The sequence below is a fragment of the Mytilus californianus genome, unplaced genomic scaffold (genome assembly GCF_021869535.1).
Source record: "Mytilus californianus isolate M0D057914Y unplaced genomic scaffold, xbMytCali1.0.p SCAF_11, whole genome shotgun sequence".
NCBI classification, from domain to species: Eukaryota; Metazoa; Mollusca; class Bivalvia; order Mytilida; family Mytilidae; genus Mytilus; species Mytilus californianus.
In genome coordinates, this window is record NW_026262593.1 from 38023744 (window position 1) to 38045584 (window position 21841).

The 21841-nt window shown below is 32.2% G+C and overlaps 1 protein-coding gene across 1 annotated transcript; it reads right to left on the reverse strand.

Moving 5' to 3' along the window:
• Positions 1-232: 232 nt before the first annotated feature.
• Positions 233-18580, reverse strand: LOC127720893 (uncharacterized). The gene is made up of 10 exons (XM_052227634.1): positions 18559-18580; positions 15870-15912; positions 13477-13640; positions 12714-12869; positions 6446-6698; positions 6012-6175; positions 5437-5592; positions 3273-3482; positions 677-719; positions 233-404 (listed from the first exon to the last, which is right to left on the reverse strand). The coding sequence occupies exons 1-10, from the start codon at positions 18578-18580 to the stop codon at positions 233-235; spliced, it is 1383 nt and encodes a 460-aa protein (XP_052083594.1).
• Between the last annotated feature and the right edge of the window lie 3261 nt (positions 18581-21841).

A 21841-nucleotide genomic window follows, 5' to 3' on the forward strand; every position in this document is an offset into this window, starting at 1 on the left:
ATTGGGGTCAAAACTCTAATTGGGTATTGAAATTAGAAAGATCATATCAGAGGGACATGTGTACTAAATTTCAATTTAATTAGACATCAACTTAATAAAAAACTATCTTGACCAAAAACTTTAACCTGAAACGGGACAGGCGACAAAAGAACGATGAATGAACGAACAGACGGATGAATGGACGTACAGACCGAAAAACATATTTATGCCCCACTATAAGGGGCATAAAAACTCAAATACCTGGTTTAAGGAATGGCCTTTTCCAGTCACAATTTTCTTTTGCTAAAATATTGTTTTCGAGGACTGTAATCCTATAATCACATGCTGCTTCATAATACCAACATATGCTTATTTCCATACTGATAATATAGTTGTTACTTCCAGGTAATTCTTCAAGTTGAAAACTACAAAAAAAATACTAATTGAAATAAATAAATGTTTTAAGAATAAACAATTTTTAGATATTTGTCAAATAAATGACTTTTTAATGAGACTTTAAAAGAAAGAAAGATATAAACATGTATGTAATAAAATCAAAATTTCAAAGTTATTTATATTCTATAGATATATATCTTTTGCTGTACCCGATAAGTATAAGTTGAAATTTAGTAGAAAAATGGTGTTTACTCCAATTTTTTTACAAATAAAACTTTCTTGTGACTATAAGACAACTTACTGAAGTTGATAAATTCCACCAAGATAAATTTCATGCTCTGCTTCTATAAAGAAATAAGTAGAAATTCATTAAAATCTTGAAATCATATACCATGGTATTTTGTATCAAATTATAATGATATGCCATTATCATCAAGATTCCCCTTTTACACAAAATCATCATGTTAATTTGTATAAAATGCTCCGCAGGGCGCAGCTTGATACGACCGCAGAGGTCCAACCTTGAACAGGTGGGGCAAGTATGGACACAACATTCAAGCTTGATACAGCTCTGAATTTGGATTGTGATTAAATATTTGACACAGCATAGGTTTCTGACACAGAATGAATGTGGTCTAAGAACTTAAAAATTTTAAATTGGACATTTACCTATTATGGTCCAATATCCAAAATCTAAATACATGGTTAGATTCAGCATATCAAAGAACCCCAAGTTTCATTTTGGACCCTTTTGACATCAATGTGGACCAATTTGATAACGGGGCCCAAAAATCAAAAATCAAAGAACCCCATATATTCAATTTTTGTTGAAATCAAACAAAGTTTAATTTTGGACCCCCATTTGGACCAACTTAAAAACTGGCCCCATAATCAAAAATCTAAATACATGTTTAGATTCAACATATCAAAGTACCCCAAGAATTCAATATTTGTTAAAATCAAACTAAGTTTAATTTTGGACCCTTTGGACCCTTTGGACCTTAATGTAGACCAATTTGAAAACATGACCAAAAATTAAAAATCTAAATACACGGTTAAATTCTGCATATCAAAGAACCCCAATAATTCAATTTTTGATGAAATCAAACAAAGTTTAATTTTGGACCCTTTGGACCTCAATGTGGACCAATTAAAAAACAGGGCCCAAAATCCAAAAACTTAATACACGGTTTGATTCAGCATATTAAAGAACCCCAAGAATGCAAGAATAAAACCCCATTGAAATTGGTCCAGAAATAAGCAATTTATACAAAGTATTAGAAAAGTATTGTTTTTGGTCCCTTTTTTGCCCCTAATTCCTAAACAGTTAAAGCCATAACCCCCAAAATCAATCCCAACCTTCCTTTTTTGGTATGGAACCTTGTGGTACAATTTCAGAAAGATCCATGCACTTACACACACGTTATTGTCTGGAAACTAGAAAAATGCTTATTTGGACCCCTTTTTAGGCCCTTAATTCCTTTAAAAACTGTTGAGACCATAACCCCCAAAATCAATCCCAACCTTCCTTTTGTGGTTTCAAACCTTGTCTTTAAATTTCATAGAGATACATTCACTTAAACTAAAGTTAATGTCCGGAAAGTAAGTGTCTTCGGACGATGCGGATGACGACGACGACGTGATACCAATATACGACCGCAAATAAAAATGAATAAATAGACAATAAAATGAGGTTTTATTGACCTTAACCCTTTCACTGATAGCTGCCCTGATGGAAGCTACTCTGAGACAATGGCTTCCCTGGCTACTATGACTCAAGTGGGAGATCTTCATAATAAATATCAATGAAAACTTGTCTGTAGTTATTTTTGTCTTTATTTCATTCACTAACACCATGTACACTGTTTTGTTCATGTTTTGATAATTTTTTTGTCCAAAAAAATCTAAATTTGATAATTTTTGGCAATATTTAGATGAAATTCTCAGAATTCTGCTTTTTGGCTTAAAATCGTAATTTTCTGACCCAAATCGGCAAAACTTTGAAAAAATTTAATGAGGCTGTACACATTCCTTACACCATGTACACTGAACATTGTCCATTCCAAGTACATTTGTACATAAAACGGCTTTATATGTAGAAAAAGTATACATGTCTGGCTTCAATTCTTCCATATTCTTTCCAAAAAAATTTTCCCTTATTTCAATTACTTGTTATTCCGTAAATTTCATCTAATTTTGAAACAGTTTTCAACAAACGGAAGCGCCATGTTTACACTTTCATCCAGTTATTTTACAAAGAAAGATAACTTGTGTTTGCAATGTTTTGAGCAGGAAATGTAAAAGAGGTATTCTGATCCCAGTAAACCGGGACTCATCATCAGCTGTCTGAAGCGAAAGGGTTAATTAGCTCAAATAAAAAGTGCAAATGGTCAGTTTTCAAGTTTTTAGAAGAATAGAGTTATTTTTCCTAATTTCATCCTTTGTTACGTATTCTAGAATAATAAATCAATCAACATTGTATTCTTCTTTTGGTGAAGGAAAGCAGGTTTTTCAATGAACCTGGATAACAAGATACATGTACTAACAACTTTTTTTTCTATTTTACTAAATTTCAGTGTTAAAAAAGGTTGTGTGTATTGAACAAGACTTTTAAGGGTATGTAAATGTTCTTTGCTTTAAAACATTTGTGTGGACTTTATCAGACCATCAATGTAACTGCAAGCAAATAATAGTCATTGCAAAAGAAAAAACTGTATTCTGTATAGCAGGTAATTTTAGCAGGGTTATTATCTTGAATTTAGAGGTTAAATGATGCTACCAACAAATAAATTAATTTTGTAAAAATTTAGTTTTCTAGGTGAAGAAAGAGACCAGTAACTTTTAATTAAACAAATGAATATTAGAGACATAACCAAAGGGAACTAATAAATACTTACTCCAATCAAATTCAAGAAGAGATTTTGAAAATTTATACTTTTCAATTCCACCATCTATAACATCATTACAAGAATCAATATTGATGAATACATTGAGGCTGGTCAGTATCTTTTCATCATAGACACAACAGTCTACAGAACTACAATGACCATTGTTGTAGCATCTAACAGGTCCATCCAATGGGTCTATGCTTGTAATCTTTGGACAGTCTGTAAAAAGATTTATTGCCATGCATAAAGAATAAAATGCTTCGCTGGGCGCAGCTTGATACGACCGCAGAGGTCGAACCCTGAACAGTTGGGGCAAGTATGGACACAACATTCAAGCTTGATACAGCTCTGAATTTGGATTGTGATTAAATATTTGACACAGCATAGGTTTCTGACACAGAAAGAATGTGGTCTAAGAACTTCAATTTTTTTAATTTACCTATTATGGTCCAATGTCCAAAATCAAAATACATGGTTAGATTCAGCATATCAAAGAACCCCATATATTCAATTTTTGTTGAAATCAAACAAAGTTTAATTTTGGACCCCAACTTGGACAAACTTGAAAACTGGTCCCATAATCAAAAATCTAAACATTAGCATATCAAAGTACCCCAAGAATTCAATTTTTGTTAAAATCAAACTAAGTTTAATTTTGGACCCTTTGGACCTTAATGTAGACCAATTAAAAAAAACGGGACCCAAAATTAAAAATCTAAAAACACGGTTAGATTTGGCATAACAAATAAATAAATGTGGTCAAAGATTTTACAAATCTAATGCGCCATACTGGTCTTCCTTTATAAATATGCATTTCTTTAAACATAATTTAAAAGCAGTGTAAGGGAAGTAACCAAAACGTTGTATTTGGATTACATCCCTTACACTGTTTTAAATTATCTTAATTGTTCATTAACCATTACTTTATACATAATTTAAAAGCAGTGTAAGGGAGATAATTTCAATGATGTATTTGATTTATCTCCCTTACACTGCTTTAAGTTATGTTTTGTACTAAAGTATTTGTCCATTAATGAAGACAACCTTGTTTTTCCCCCTTTTTTGCCCCTAATTCTTAAACGGTTTGAGCAATAACCCCCCAAAGCAAATCCTAACCATCCCTTTGTGGTATGGAAACTTGTAGTATAATTTCAGAGAGATCCATACACCGTTCCACAGTTATTGTCTGGAATCTAGAAAATGCTTATTTTTGGCCCCTTTTTGGCCCCTAATTCCTTAACTGTTGGTACCATAACCCCCAAAATCAATCCCCACCTTCCTTTTGTGGTATTGAACCTTATGGTAAAATTTCATAGAGATCCATTCACTTAAACTAAAGTTAGAGTGCGAAAACTAATGCGTCTTCGGACGACGACGACGACGACGACGACGACGACAAAGCCAACGTCAGACCAATATACGACCACAAAAATTTTTTTGCGGTCGTATAAAAACTGCAATGCCAATAGTTAAAGGTCAAAATAATAATAATAATAAAAAACAGAGTTTCAATGTTGCCCACTTAGCACATATTCAATCAATCCAAGGTACAAAATATATAACTAAGATACCACACTTCATTGGTTTGACAAAATTGATTAGTGGATTTAAAGTTTGATGGTTGTTTATTTATTCAAGGCAGGAAATGCCTACTCTTCTGCCACAGGCAATCAGTACCAGTTCTGTTGGAGTTTGTATTTATACCCAAGCCTTGGGTTTTTGTGTTCACTATTCATATACATATGTTTTTGTTGATTCTATACCAGTCTTCTTCCTTTTTATTTGTATTGTACATGCATGTTTATGTGTTACATATTTGTTTTTCGTTCATTTTTTGTACATAAATTAGGCTGTTAGTTTTCTCGTTTGAATTGTTTTACATTGTTATTTCGGGGCCTGACTGTGCTGTATGAGCTTTGCTCATTGTTGAAGGCCGTACGGTGACCTGTAGTTGTTAATTTCTGTGTCATTTGGTCTCTTGCTGAGAGTTGTCTCATTGGCAATCATACCACATCTTCTTTTTTATATGTCCTCTGGATTTTGATATTCTGATTTCCCTTTAGGAAACAATTGGTTCAATATCGTCAGAAATGATCTATTCAGGTGTAAATCCTAGTATAAATTTTAAACATGTTCAGGTGCTAATCATAAATTGACCAAAACATTTGTATACCTGACAGTAAAATATTATCCACAAAGTGTTTTGGACATGAACTCTGTTCCATGTAAAGTCCTATTCTAGTTTCGTCAATGAGGTGTAGAATAAGCTCTTGTTCAGAATAATCATAGTGATTAAGCTTGGAGATTCTCCAGTCACTGTATGAAAAGCCTGAAATCATATACATTTAACATGAGCTTATTTACTTCTAAGATGATAAACAGCAAAAAACACTGTTCCTCTATCGATCTGCTTTGGGGTTGTCAAGTTTATAACAAGAAAAATATTTACAACATGACCTACATCATGGTAGGTAGATTTAAAAAAAAATCAACACCATGTTCATTACTACAAGGCACTAGAGATAGTGATCTACATCTGGCATATTAATAGTGTTTTTTTTTACCTCACTAACTGGTCAATGTACTAGATATCATTTATTTTTGAAAGTTTATTGATTAAACTTAATTGTCATTTTGAAAGAATCCTACTGTATGTCAATATTTAGTAAAGTTAGCACAACACAAAATGTATTCTTGTTGCTTTTTTTCATGGTTGTTATATATTTGAATATTTTTATTTAAAATTACTTGGTATTGTATAGTTTTGTCTCCAATCACATTCTTCTTTGAGCATGTCTACATTGTCAAGTACTGTTATATTCTGAACACATGGTTTTTTTGATGACATACATACTTCAAGCAACACTGATAATCTATACTTCTTAGCATACTGTAAATTATGTACTTGATAGCTGCAAATAAAATATACTTCAATACACAATGTTCAATTGAGAAGTTGTTAAACTATCAACCTTTTTAATGACAAAAAATGTAACAATTTGTGTTCTTTATGTTTTATAAGAAAAAAAAGCAATGTTTAAAAACTTATTACCTCATAGAAATGCTGCAACAGTAAGTTATTGTAGAAAAAAGTTAATCCTCTCATGAGAATCAATTGTTGTTGGTCAGGGTATTTAAATTATTGAAAAATCTGTTATTCATACATAACACTATTATAATACCTAATTCTCAAGATTCCATTTAGCCAAAATGACTTCTTTGTTCCCCACTGATAGCTGGAAAGCATCTGTTCAAACAACAGTTTTTCTATTCCAACTGTCAACTTTAGGTTACAAGCATCCAAATTCATAAACATGTTAAATGATCTCTGAAGGACTGGAACTTCAACACAACAGCTGATGAAAGTACAAGAGTTAAACAGATGACATTTTGTTGTTGGTGGTAGTACTGGTAAACTTATAGATGCCAGACATTCTATAAAGTAAGAAGGCATATATAAATAATATACTGCTCATTCACAGAAGAGATTAAAATGGATAGCACCAAAACAAAAAAAAATGTAAAGGGTTTAAAATTTAATCTAACTAGAGGCTCTCAAGAGCCTGTGTCGCTCACCTTGGTCTATATGCATATTCAACAGGGGACACTCTCCAACATTGTAGACGAGAATAGAATTAATGACAAAAATCTCTGTTTTTTTTTGTATCTTATATTGCTGATCATTGAAGTCTGTTTAGTTTCTCTCTATCTTCATTATCTTATTTAGCTTTTGCTCTAAACACAAAAGAGGGTAAAAAAGCTCCTATAAAGAGTAACAGTCTACTTATTATATCAGCAAAATTTGACTTGTTAGTAGGTCTTGTCTTGCTTATCATTTTTGATTAGTTAAGTTTCTATCTATCTATTATAATTAATATCATACAAGGAAAAACGCCAAAAAATTGGTAAAAATCATAATTAAAGGGCAATAACTCCAATAAGGAGTCGTTAGACAATTTCTGCCATTTGTCTTAATTGTAGATTTTGTCTTGCTGATCATTTTTGTATATTTAAGTTTCTTTCTATCTATTATAAGTTTTAAGATATAAGACAAAAACGCAAAAAAAATTGTACAAATCGGCATCAAAGGGAAATAACTCTAATAAGGAGTCAACTGATGATTTCAACCATAAGACTTATTTGAAGAACTTGTCCTTCTGATCATTTTTGCAATTTAAAGTTTCTCTCTATCTTTTATAGTTTTCAAGATATGATAATAGGCAAAAATCGAAACTAGAGGCTCTCAAGAGCCCGTGTCGCTCACCTGTATTTACTGATGCTTTGGAAATCATGTAAAATACGGTTAAAATCATAATTAATAGTATTAGATATTAGATATTATAATGATATCTAAGATAATAACAAAAAACTGCAAAATTTTTGTAAAATTACTAACTCAGGGGCAGCAACCCAACAACAGGTTGTCGGATTCATCTGAAAATTTCAGGGCAGATAAATCTAAATCTGATGAACATTTTTGCCACCTGTCAGATTTGTTCTTAATGCTTTAGTTTCAGAGATATAAACCAATAAAATGCTTCGCTGGGGCGCAGCTTGATACGACCGCAGAGGTCGAATCCTGAACAGTTGGGGCAAATATGGACACAACATTCAAGCTTGATACAGCTCTGAATTTGGATTGTTATTAAATATTTGACACAGCATAGGTTTCTGACACAGAAAGAATGTGGTCTAAGAACTTGAATTTTTTTAATTTACCTATTATGGTCCAATGTCCAAAATCAAAATACATGGTTAGATTCAGCATATCAAAGAACCCCATATATTCAATTTTTGTTAAAATCAAACAAAGTTTAATTTTGGACCCCAACTTGGACAAACTTGAAAACTGGGCCCATAATCAAAAATCTAAACACATGTTTAGATTCAGCATATCAAAGAACCCCAAGAATTCAATTTTTGCTAAAATCAAACTAAGTTTAATTTTGGACCCTTTGGACCTTAATGTAGACCAATTTAAAAAACGGGACTTAAAATTAAAAATCTAAATACACGGTTAGATTTGGAATATCAAAGAACCCCAATAATTCAATTTTTGATGAAATCAAATAAAGTTTAATTTTGGACCCTTTTGACCTCAATATGAACCAATTTGATAGCGGGGCCCACAAATACAAAATCTAAATTCATGGTTAGATTCAGCATATCAAAGAACCCCATATATTCAATTTTTGTTGAAATCAAAAAAAGTTTAATTTTGGACCCCAACTTGGACCAACTTGAAAACTGGGCCCATAATCAAAAATCTAAACACATGTTTAGATTCAGCATATCAAAGAACCCCAAGAATTCAATTTTTGTTAAAATCAAACTAAGTTTCATTTTGGACCCTTTGGACCTCAATGAAGACCAATTTAAAAAACGGGACCCAAATTAAAAATCTAAAAAACACGGTTAGATTTGGCATATCAAAGAACCCCAATTTTTGATGAAATCAAACAAAGTTTAATTTTGGACCCTTTTGACCTCAATATGAACCAATTTGAAAGCGGGGCCTACAAATAGAAAATCTAAATACATGGTTAGATTCAGCATATCAAAGAACCTCATATATTCAATTTTTGTTGAAATCAAACAAAGTTTAATTTTGGACCCCAATTTGGACCAACTTGAAAACTGGGCCCATAATCAAAAATCTAAATACAAGTTTAGATTCAGCATATCAAAGAACCCCATATATTCAATTTTTGTTGAAATCAAACAAAGTTTAAATACTGGACCCTATCTTGGACCAACTTGAAAACTGGGCCCATAATCAAAAATCTAAACACATGTTTAGATTCAGCATATCAAAGAACCCCAAGAATTCAATTTTTGTTAAAATCAAACTAAGTTTCATTTTGGACCCTTTGGACCTTAATGTAGACCAATTTAAAAAACAGGACCCAAAATTAAAAATCTTAATACACGGTTAGATTTGGAATATCAAAGAACCCCAATAATTCAATTTTTGATGAAATCAAACAAAGTTTAATTTTGGACCCTTTTGACCTCAATATGAACCAATTTGATAACGGGTTCCACAAATAAAAAATCTAAATACATGGTTAGATTCAGCATATCAAAGAACCCCATATGTTCAATTTTTGTTGAAATCAAACAAAGTTTAATTTTGGACCCCAATTTGGACCAACTTGAAAACTGGGCCAAAAATCAAAAATCTAAATACATGTTTAGATTCAGCATATCAAAGAACCTCATATATTCAATTTTTGCTAAAATCAAACAAAGTTTCATTTTGGACCCTTTGGACCTTAATGTAGACTATTTTGAAAACTGGACCCAAAATTAAAAATCTAAATACACTGTTAGATTCGGCATAACAAATAAATAAATGTGATCGAAGATTTTACAAATCTAATGCGCCATACTGTGCAATTAAAGACTTCTTGAAATTTTTCAATATTTGAAATTTGATAAAAAAAAATTTTTGAAGAATAATTCTTTTTAATTTCTGAAATCTGAAATGAGAAAAAATTGACCCCCCACAATTTCTTTCTATCCCCCCCCCCCTTTTTTCCCCCAAAAAATTCTTTCCCTCAAGATATGGTCATAATCTCAATTCAAATTTCCAATGGAGTTGGCAACCATAATTACCCATTTAAATTTACCATAGTGCTAACTTAATCTATTTTATAATAGAATTAAAAATATAGTGTCAAATCTTTCATATGGATTTTTTTGTAAAAAAAAAAGATGCAACATTTGCAGATATTTTTACTGGTCTTCCTTTATAAATATGCATTTCTTTAAACATAATTTAAAAGCAGTGTAAGGGAAGTAACCAAAACGTTGTATTTGGATTACCTCCCTTACACTGTTTTAAATTATCTTTATTGTTCATTAACCATTACTTTATACATAATTTAAAAGCAGTGTAAGGGAGATAATTTCAATGATGTATTTGATTTATCTCCCTTACACTGCTTTAAATTATGTTTTGTACTAAAGTATTTGTCCATTAACCAGGACAACCCTGTTTTTCCCCCTTTTTTGCCCCTAATTCCTAAACGGTTTGAGCCATTACCCCCCAAAGCAAATCCTAACCATCCCTTTGTGGTATGGAAACTTGTAGTATAATTTCAGAGAGATCCATACACCGTTCCACAGTTATTGTCTGGAAACTAGAAAATGCTTATTTTTGGCCCCTTTTTGGCCCCTAATTCCTTAACTGTTGGTACCATAACCCCGAAAATCTATCCCAACCTTCCTTTTGTGGTATTTAACCTTATGGTCAAATTTCAAAAAGATCCATTCACTTAAACTAAAGTTAGAGTGCGAAAACCAATGTGTCTTCGGACGACGACGCCGGACGACGACGACGACGACGCCAACGTCATACCAATATACGACCACAAAATTTTTTTGCGGTCGTATAAAAACTGCATTTTACCCCTATGTTCTATTTTTAACCAAGTTGGCCATGATGGTTGGAAGGCGGGGTCATTGGACAAATTTTTAACTAGATACCCTAATAATGATTATGGCCAAGTATGGTTAAATTTGTCTCAGTAGTTTCAGAGAAGAAGATTTTTGTAAAAGATTACAAAAATTGTAAAAAATTGTAAAAAATTGACTATAAAGGGCAATAACTCCTTAAGGGGTCAATTGACAATTTTGGTCATGTTAACTTATTTGTAGATCTTACTTTGCTGACCATTATTGCTGTTTACAGTTTATCTCTATCTATAATAATATTCAAGATAATTTCCAAAAACTGCAAAATTTCCTTAAAATAACTAATTCAGGGGCTGCAACCCAACAACAGGTTGTCTGATTCGTCTGAAAACATCAGGGCAGATAGAACTTCACTTGATGAACAATTTTACCAGTTGTCAGATTTGCTCTAAATGCTTTAGTTTCAGAGATATAAGCCATAAACTGTATTTTACCCCTATGTTCTACTTTTAGCCATGTCGGCCATTTTGGTCTACGGGTTGGATCATCGGACACATTTTTTAAACTAAATACCCTAATGATGATTGTGGCCAAGTTTGATTCTATTTGGCCCAGTAGTTTCAGAGGAGAAGATTTTTGTAAAAGATTACAAAAATTCTGAAAAAATGGTAAAAATTGATTATAAGGGCAATTACTCCTTAAGGGGTCAATTGACCATTTTGGTCATGTTGACTTATTTGTAGATCTTACTTTGCTGTACATTATTGCTGTTTACAGTTTATCTATATCTATAATAATATTGAAGATAATCCCCAAAAACTGCAAAATTTTCTTAAAATTACCAACTCAGGGGCAGTAACCCAACAACGGGTTGTCTGATTTGTCCGAAAATTTCAGGGCAGATAGATCTTGACCTGATGAACAATTTTACCCCATATCAGATTTGCTCTAAATGCTTTAGTTTCAGAGATATAAGCCAAAATCTTCATTTTACCCCTATGTTCTATTTTTAGCCATGGCAGCCATCTTGGTTGGCGGGCCGGGTCGTCGGACACATTTTTTAAACTAGATACCCCAATGATAATTGTGGCCAAGTTTGGTTAACTTCGGCCCAGTAGTTTCAGAGGAGAAGATTTTTGTAAAAGTTAACGGACGACGGACGACTGACAACGGACAACAGACGACGGACGCCAAGTGATGAGAAAAGCTCACTTGGCCCTTTGGGCCAGGTGAGCTAAAAAGTAAAATCACAAAAATACTGAACTCCAAGGAAAATTCAAAACAGAAAGTCCCTTATCAAATGGCAAAATCAAAAGCTCAAACACATCAAACGAATGGATAACAACTGTCTTACTTAACTTTCAGATCAAGAATAAAATCATTATAGAAAACTGCAATAAAAACTAGAGGCTCCAATGAGCCTGTATCACACAGCTGGCCTTTTTTGCAAAAAATAGATAAAATACAACTGGAAGATGTGTGTTGAAATGAAAGTGTATTGGCAAAAATCTTGTCTATGAAATTAACTTGCACCAATCATCAATAATGGTTAGTGTTTATTTGGCAATCATTGATCGAAAAAATTCACTGATTTCCATCACTACTAATGTGCAATCAATCCAAACCTTCTTATTTTAATATCAAATACTCAATCAATCTGAAATATGTTGTTTACTTCAAATTATACTGAAAAAAGGCATAATAAACCTATTTCATTATCACAAAGTTTTTCACCTTATAGGGCTTTTCAATCGGAAAAAAATCTCAGTTCGTGATTCAAATCTGAAGCAGTTCACTATAAAACAAGACCTACTGTGAGCTACTGCATATTCATGATAACACTGTATAAGTACTTGGTAAAATGGAATATAATATGCAATTGATGTGAAAACATATCACAGAGAACATTATGCCAAAATGAAGCTTAATATCATCCAGGAAACCAGAGAGAGAACAAGAACAATAGCAGTATACCCCTACTTAAGTCATTTTCTGTAGGGTATATAAATAGAACATAATTCTAAAACATACCAGAGTTCCAGCTGTCTGAGTGCACTGTGCTGTTTTCACATTCATTTGAGAAATAACTCTCAATGTCTAAATCATTATACAATCTCAGAAGATCAAGGCTACTTAAATTTCTAGAATCAATACTTCTCTCAGAAGTCCAATCCAAAAAGTCAAAATCTGAAATGAATAAACATATCTTATCAACAAAAGCAGACAGTCTCTAATGTTCTCTAAATATTATCTATTCATCTCATTTATCAAATTATTGTTTTTTTAAAAAAAGTGGCTCTTATAGGCCTAAATCACTTCCCTAGATAAAATTTAGCCACTTGATATCTGGTTTTACTTTATGAGCAATCAAGAAAATTTCCTTAAAACACATGAGTTATTTTCAAATAATTTTTTTTTAAGGGCATTAAAGTTCAATCATGGGGAACAAATTATTTTCTTTTCAGTACTATTATCATATCAGTTATTTACAAAAAAGAATTTGAACCAAAAATCTTTTGGCCAAATTTTCCAAGCCATCCACACTTATATCAATCTATAGATTTTATGTGTGCTTCATACAAATGTTTACCCATTTTGAGGATTTCAATTCTTTAAGATTTTAGTATAACAGTTAAATGAATTATTTTTTATTGATTTTCAATGAGTTCAACATGTCCAGATTGTATGCCAAATTTTACATAGTCAAATTTTTTGAAATTTTACCTTCTTGTGCATGTTGAGTGAGTAATTCTTTATAGTTACCTTTTAAAATTGTATTTACTGAAATGCTTACCAGCAACTCTGAAATCATTCTGTAAATTTCTTGGTTGTTTAGGAAGTCGTGTATTCTTTAGTATGTAAGTAGTCCAGGCACATGGTTTGTAACTTTCCCAACAAACTGAAACCTCTAGTGTCACCAAGTATTCATTCTGATGTAGTGAGTCGTATATATTATATCTAGATAAAGAAATATAAAGAACACATAAATTATTGGATGAAATATCAAACAAGAGGCTGTCAGAGAGACAGCAAACCAGATTTTCCTGCAGAGGTCAAACCCTGAACAGCTGAGCAAGAATAGACACAACATTTAAGCTTAAAAAAGCTCTGAATTTGAATTGTGATTGAATATTAAAATTTGAAAAGCTTTGGTTGAATGGTTCATGAATAAATGCAATGACATGACTGGAAACGCCATTTTTCAATCTTTCACGAACCATAACTCCTGAACAGGAAAAGTGAAAATCACCATTATTGAACTTGACTTCCATTTGTTATCAGTTACAACATATTTAAATTTGAAAAGCTTTGGTTGAACGGTTCATGAGTAAATGCATGGACACTACTGGAAATGCCATTTTTCAATCTTTCAAGAACCAAAACTCCTGAACGGTAAAAGTCAAAATCGTCATTATTAAACTTGACCTCCATTTTGTTGTCAGTAACAACATATTAAAATTTTAAAAGCTTTGGTTGAACGGTTCATGAGTAAATGCAGGGACAACATTTGGCTGCCACCCGCCCGACCACCCGCCATACATCCCAAAATCAAAAACCGATATTTTCCTCGAAAATCCGGTTAATAAAACAGAAAAATCTTGTTGAAACTGTTAAAATATTCCTATGATTTCTTTCATAGCTCCAGTGCTAAGATCACTAATTTTTTTTAAGAAAGGTAAGTTTTATTTAGAAGTCAATTTTTTCTAAAAAGTAAATGTACTCATAGCAAAACTCAAGAAAATATACCCCCTGCCACTTGCAAAGCACTCAACTTGCTCAGGGAAAATCATTAATAGTTCTGATAAGTATAAATAAATTGATTCGCTGAGCGCAGCTGGATACGACCGCAGAGGTCCAACCCTGAACAGTTGGGGCAAAAATGGACACAATATTCACACTTGATACAGGTCTGAATTTGGATTGTAATTAAATATTTGACACAAAAAAGGCTTCTGACACAGAATAACTGTAGTCAAAGAACTTGAATTGGTTATGTGATTTGAATTGATATTCATTTTTTTGCTTTTGTGCAATACACTATGCTGTTGCGAATTGACCCCCCTTCCCCCCCCAATTTTTTTTTTTTAAATTTTACCCCCCCCCCCCCCTTTTTTTTTAACCTCCTCCCCTCCCCCCTTTTCCAAAAAAAAATTCTTTCCCTCAAGATATGGTCATAATCTCAATTCAAATTTCCAATGGAGTTTGCAACCATAATAACCCATTTAAATACATCATAAAAGTCTTAAAATAGAAAATGACATACATAATCATGGCTTAAATTAAATCAGCATTTTTAAAATAGTACCTTCTAAAAATAAATTGACAGCTGATCACCTCAAGACAATACAACATTTCTTTATACATAATTTAAAAGCAGTGTAAGGGAGGTAATTCAAAATATTGTGTTTGAATTACTTCCCTTATACTGCTTTTAAATTATGTTTTGTACTTATGTTATTGTCCATTAACCTGGACAACCTTGTTTTTCCCCCTTTTTTGCCCCTAATTCCTAAACGGTTTGAGCCATAACCCCCCAAAGCCATTTTTTACCATCCCTTTGTGGTATGGAAACTTGTGGTATAATTTCAGAGAGATCCATACACCATTCCACAAGTTATTGTCTGGAAACTAGAAAATGCTTATTTGGGCCCCTTTTTGGCCCCTGATTCCTAAACTGTTGGGACCATAACCCGCAATATCAATCCCAACCTTCCTTTGTGGTCATAAATCTTGTGTTTAAATTTCATAGATTTCTACTTACTTGTACTAAAGTTATTGTGCGAAAACCAAATGTCTTCGGACGACGATGTGATACCAATATACGACCGCAAAATGTTGTGCGCTCGTATAAAAAGAGGTGCATATTAGCTATATGGTTACAAAAGTTTCAATAGGGTGTAATACAGGGGTTAAGACGGAGTTACAGATACGAAATAAGAAACATAAATGCCCACCCACTCACAAATAAAACAATCCCAAGTCTTTGCTTTGATAATAGAATAAACTCTCTCCCCCCTTTCCAAAAAAAAAAATAACAATGAATTTGAAACAGATTTAAAATTACACAGTAAGATAAGGTGAATGTTTCACAAAATTAGATCAAGCTGTTTAGGAGCAGATTCAGATACATCATCATAAATATTGTCTGTTTCAGAAAGCTGCAGGTATAACAATAAATAAACATACCTCAATCTAAACACATTCAGCAATCTGAATTCATGATCACCACCTGAAAAAAGGAAAATTTTGTAAATAGTTACTAACAGTTATTCGTTTTCTATGACAACAGTAGGTGTTTTTTTTTATAATATACAAAGATTCATAAGAGAGACCTTCTATGAGTAAGATGACTTTTTATAAATTAAAGTAGATCATGGGTCTAAATTATAATCAATATTATTTTTTTAATTGATTGCCAAAATGCAGTTTATATCATGCTTTATAAAAAAAAGATAAAATAAAAAAATATGGGTCACAGTGCTTATTGTACAGATGATACACGAAAAAACCTTTTTTATGTGAATAGAAATAAAACAGAACAAAAAAATGTGTTTTCAGAAAATAAAAAGAAGAAGTTGGGGTCACTGGACTCATTTTCTAGCTACAAAACAAAATAAGTAAATTGACTACACATTCTTTTAAATAAATGGGGAATGTGTCCATGGGACACAGATGATGCTCCCGCTTGCACATCATATAAAGTTATAAAGGGACATAACTGAAGAATGTAAAAGTGAAGCTATCCAAATTTGTACTTGGTCGGAGTTTTGTGGTAATAACAATTGTCTATAAGTCTCATAACATTTGGTTGAGGCAACTTACGTAAGAGAAAGGAAACGAATAATTCAGCAATTTTTCCATTTGTAAAGGGGCATAACTCTAGAACAGTTAAAGTAACACCAGCAAAATTCATAACTGATCTGTATTTTGTTGTAATAAGCATTTTGTATAAGTTTCATAGCATTTGTTTGAGGCAAACTAAAGTTAGAGAATGGAAACGAAATATTCAGCAATTTTCCCATTTGTAAAGGGGCATTACTCTAGAACTATAAAAGTGACACCCCCAAAATTCAAACTTGATCTGTATTTTGTGGTAATAAGCATTGTGTATAAGTTCTATAGCATTTGGTTGAGGCAAACTAAAGTAAGAAAACAGAAATGAAAAATTCAGCAATTTTTCCAATTGTAAAGGGGCTTAACTCTAGAAATTTAAAGTGACGCCCCCAAAATTCAAACTTGATCTGTATTTTGTGGTAATAAGCATTGTGTATAAGTTATTAACCATTTGGTTGAGGCAAACTAAAGTTAGAGAGCGGAAACGAAAAATTTAGCAATTTGTCCAATTGTAAAGAGGCATAGCTCTAGAACGGTTAAAGTGACGCCCCCAAAATTCAAACTTGATCTGTATTTTGTGGTTATAAGCATTGTGTATAAGTTTCATACCATTTGGTTGAGGCAAACTAAAGTTAGAGAACGGAAATCAACCTTGAGACATAAGGACCGACGTATGTACAGACAGACAAGGGTAAAACTTAATGCCCCCTCTGTTCTGGCCGGGGCATAAAAAAAGATATATTTTCAGAGTAATCTCCCCTTATATGGCTTAGTTTGACAAAAATCTATTCAAACAGTGTCTCACCTGCTATTACTACTGAGTAAAAGTGTTATGTTCTCTTCCAAACACTTACTGTGGATTCATTAACATTCGTTGAATACCAATTTTCGTGGATTTCCTGGGTACATGGGAACCACAAATTCAAATGTTATAAGAATTACAAATTTTCTAAAGGAATGAATGTAGACTTTGCCAAAACCACGAAATTAAATATCCACGAATATGCAAGTTTTCCTCAAACCACGATAATTGGTGCCCACGAAAATAAATGAATCCACAGTACCGGTAGGCCATTTATCAGTAAAAAAACTAAATTTAAAAAAAAAAGGAAGGAACTTTTTTATTCAGATGCTATTTCTTGATCCTAAAAAAGCTTCTGTCCATGTTTTATGAAAAAAACAAACCATGAAGGTAGAAAAAATTATTGATACTGTAAATTACAGTAGTGATATTACTACTTAAAATTTTTGCTTGTCACTTTTCATTGCGATTAGCATTACTATTTGGTAACTACTGGTGAAGCAGGAACTGCTATCCTTTTTTAATCAATTAATTTTATCCTTGTTTTAGTGGAGTCTGTGTTGATAAGTTTTTGAGCTATCAGTACAGATGATACATGAAAAACTACAGTTGAGCTATCAGTGTTATGTTTTCTGCATTATTGTTGAATGTCTTTTTCTTTTAGTCATTGTTTTGTCTGTAGATATTAGACTTATTTTTTTTATTGCTCCTTGGCATTTTCTTCTTTTTTTTTATGTTTACCAAAGTCAAATCCTAGCAAGGATTCCTGAAATTGATGCCTTCCTATTCCAATCTCAAGTAGTTGTAAATCCTGGTTAATTCCCAGATGCACCTCAATGGTTTTTCCGATGAAATCCAGATTCAAACAGCAAGATATTTCAGTGCAACTGCTTTTTAAGTGACAGACCAATGGATATGATGTTATATTTGGTAAAACTGTATCCTCAATACAATCTACAACATAATAAAATCTTTCAAAAATATATTAGACTCAATACAGAAATGAGGTACATGAGGTAACAATTTACAAATATTCATCGATGTTTACCAGATAGAATATTTTAAAGGTTTTAAATGTAATTTTAAATTTACAACAGTACTACTTCACTTATCAGTAGTACATTCTAAATTATGGGCAAACGATAACAAGTTTTATCATCCACAAAAATGCCTGGACCCTGATGTAAAAATATTGATTGCTGTAGCAAAATATTCAGCACTGTATAAATGAGGAATTACATTGTTTGTCACAATATGTCATTGGGTACAATATTCAAAATATGGCATAAGTGCCATAACTCAAAAGCTTTTTGTGTCAAACAATCTTTGAATATTGTTTTGGACAGACAGACAAACATACAGAGACAGACAGACAGACAGACAGACAGACAGACAGAGCCCATAACCATACCCCCTTCATGTGAAACACGAGGGATGATAAGTAGAGCTGTGAGCTATTGCTCACTAATGATACCCCTGCTTTTAGTTTTTGCTTATCAGAAAGTTGAAGAGAAAGGGCCTGTATATGTTAGTATACTATACAAGTATTTGGTAAACAGGAAGTTGATGAAGGGATGAATTTGAAAAACTGTCACATTTTAAAGCATGCCACCATGAAGCTTAATAACAAATTCCAGGAAGCTATGATTTATAGCTCCTTGAAATAATGTGACAGAAATTTCATGTGACATACAGACAGACAGACAGACAGACAGACAGACAGACAGACAGACAGACAGACAGACAGAACAGAACAGACAGACAGACAGACAGACAGACAGACAGACATACAGACATACAGGGGAACAGACAGAGGTAAAAGAGTATACTAAAATGTTCCAAGAAATAATAGCGTCATACCTTTTTTCCAACCATTGACATCAACTTCATGCAGGCTAATAACACAAGCATCATCAGATGTATATCTTGTCAACCCTGTTTGTTCCAGAAGTTCAGATACATAGTGTTCTGGTAAGATGGTATCTAATACCAGTTGTCTTTCTCTATACCACTGTTCTAAAGAGAAATCTGGAACAAAAAAGATTAAGATTATGTCTTTGTCAGCTTGAATATTGTTGGATGATGATGCTTATAAACATTGAGTGGCTAACATTACATGTATATTCAGAAGTTTACTATGCCTAAGTTTCAATAAATTGAGTGTGTTCTTATTGTGAAGGTTAACAGGATACACATGATCATACATATAATTATACCTGTACCCCATTTTCAACTAAATTTAAAAACAGAAGAATTAATTCATATGCTTTTGGTATTTTCACTTTGTCTATTAATAGTGTGTTGATTTCTTTGTGCAGAAACAGAAAATACATTGAACTTCTTTTCAATGTATGGGAAGGGACATGGGCGCATTCATTTGCAATAGGTTGCCAGGTTTCAGAGATGACTGAATACAGAAATTTTTAAGTGCTATTTTAAATTCTTATAAGACTTTTGATATACTACTTTTAAAAGTAATTAAATAATATGTATATAGTTGACATTAATTTTTTTCTTTGATTTGTACAACATTATAGGCCTAAGATGTTAGTGTATCCCTTTATATGTTGACAAGTCTTTCATTACAAAAAAAGTAAAACTAAAAAAAAATGTTATATCAAGTTTGTACACGTCAAAACTATTTTAATACATACTTCGAGAGCTAGTTTTGTACCATGACAGTGTAGTACTTTCAAGAAACAATACATATCTTCTCTTTTACAAAAAAATTAATAGAAAATTCAAGTTAAAGTGAAATTATTTAATAGGAATGGACAGGCACAAAAAAGTGTTTATACCAAACTTGTACTGCACCTGAAAAGTATAAAACTATTACTTTCAACTTAATGTACACATTAGGTACTGTGAAATTATAGTACTAGAATAGAGTATAATAATTTGAAAGTAGTGAAACCACATTACTTAAGTATGTTTTCAGTACTTCGAACTTAAAACACTACATGCAAAAATATCTATGTAAGCCATTTTCCCAGTTTGACTAGGCCAAAGTCTGGTTGCATTATTGCTTAATTTTCACAAAAGTTTAAAAGGTTAAAGCATTTAAAAATTTCAAACAGACTGAAATTAAATTTTTTTCTAAATCGTCAGGAAGATTATTCTATAAAACATGTAAGAAGTCTTACCATTACTTGTTGTTTGAACCCAAGGTATATCTACAATGTTAGAAAATCTCAAATTATATTTACAATCTTTTAAATTCCGTGTGGTGAACCAACGCCTGTGAAATCGTTTTGGTAGAGTCCCTGAAGTGGATACCTTGGTATGCCGGGTTGTCAAATCATGCAAATGAATGCAATCCTTAAATAATAATTAAAATTGACAACAACACTTCAAAAGATAAAGAAGTACTTCAGGGATTAAATTCTGTATAAAAATTGTCCTGATGAAGCCTGCCTTGCAGGCGAAACATGTAGACATAGATAATAAAATTGCAGATCTTTTGAAGTGTTGTTGTCAATTTTAATTATTATTTACAATCTTTAAACACAACTAAGCCATGTAGACATGGTGGTTACATTGTATAAGATTTTTTAAAATGAAATGATTGAGCCAAAATTTGTTTTGTTTTATTTAATTTTAATGAATTTATAAGAACATAGAAAAAAGAAATCACATTTATCCAATAGTAAGATTCAATAAAGAAGAAAAATGGTTTCCATCAATTTAAGTACATGCATTTATAAAGAAAAATAACTTGGCTACAAACACATAATGTTTTGAAAATTCTACTGCAAATTATACCATCACATTATTCATGTCCAGGCCTTTTATACATGACTATACAGTGTGGGTTTTACTTATTATTGAAGGCCATAGGTTGCCGATAATTGCTTACATCCACATCATTCCAACTCTGCCGGATAGTTGTCTCATTGGCAATCATACTACATCTCCTTATTTTAAACTACACATCTGTTAACATCTAATTAAAGATGATGATTATTGTTTAATCTTATCATAATCATACCATTGCTATGAAAAACTGTATCCAGCTTGCACACAGGTTTTGGAAATACCATGTCTTTCAGAATAGTAGTTTCCAATTCACAAGGACTATTGGATTCCATACAAAAGCTGAATGTTAAGTGCAAAACTATCACTTCTAGATGAGGAAGATCTTCTATAGTATACCTTTATAAACAAACATTTTAGATGAAATGTAAGGTCATATGAATTGATACAAAGCCTAAAAGTGACCAGCAACACATATGAACTGTGTTTTTTTTCTTCTAAATATAATAACACCTGTATCTATCTTAATCAAGTTTCATTAAGGCATGTATATATAAATAAATGGGGAATGTGTCCATGGGACACAGATGATGCCCCCGCTTTCATATAATGTTATAAAGAGGTATAATTTTAGAACGGTAAAAAAGTGACGCCACCAAAATTTGTACTTGATCTGTGTTTTGTGGTAATAAGCATTGTGTATAAGTTTCATAACATTTGGTGGAGGCAAACTTAAGTTAGAGAATAGAACGAAAAATCCAGCAATTTT

Excerpts from the sequence above, each read along its gene's own strand:
- LOC127720893 (XM_052227634.1), bottom strand. The coding sequence starts at position 18,580 with ATGACATATTGTGACAAACAAT. Across the intron at positions 6,699-12,713 it reads CTCAGACAGCTGGAACTCTG|AATGTCTGGCATCTATAAGT; the intron begins GTATGTTTTAGA and ends CTTACTTTATAG. Across the intron at positions 720-3,272 it reads TCTTCTTGAATTTGATTGGA|AAGCAGAGCATGAAATTTAT; the intron begins GTAAGTATTTAT and ends ATTTCTTTATAG.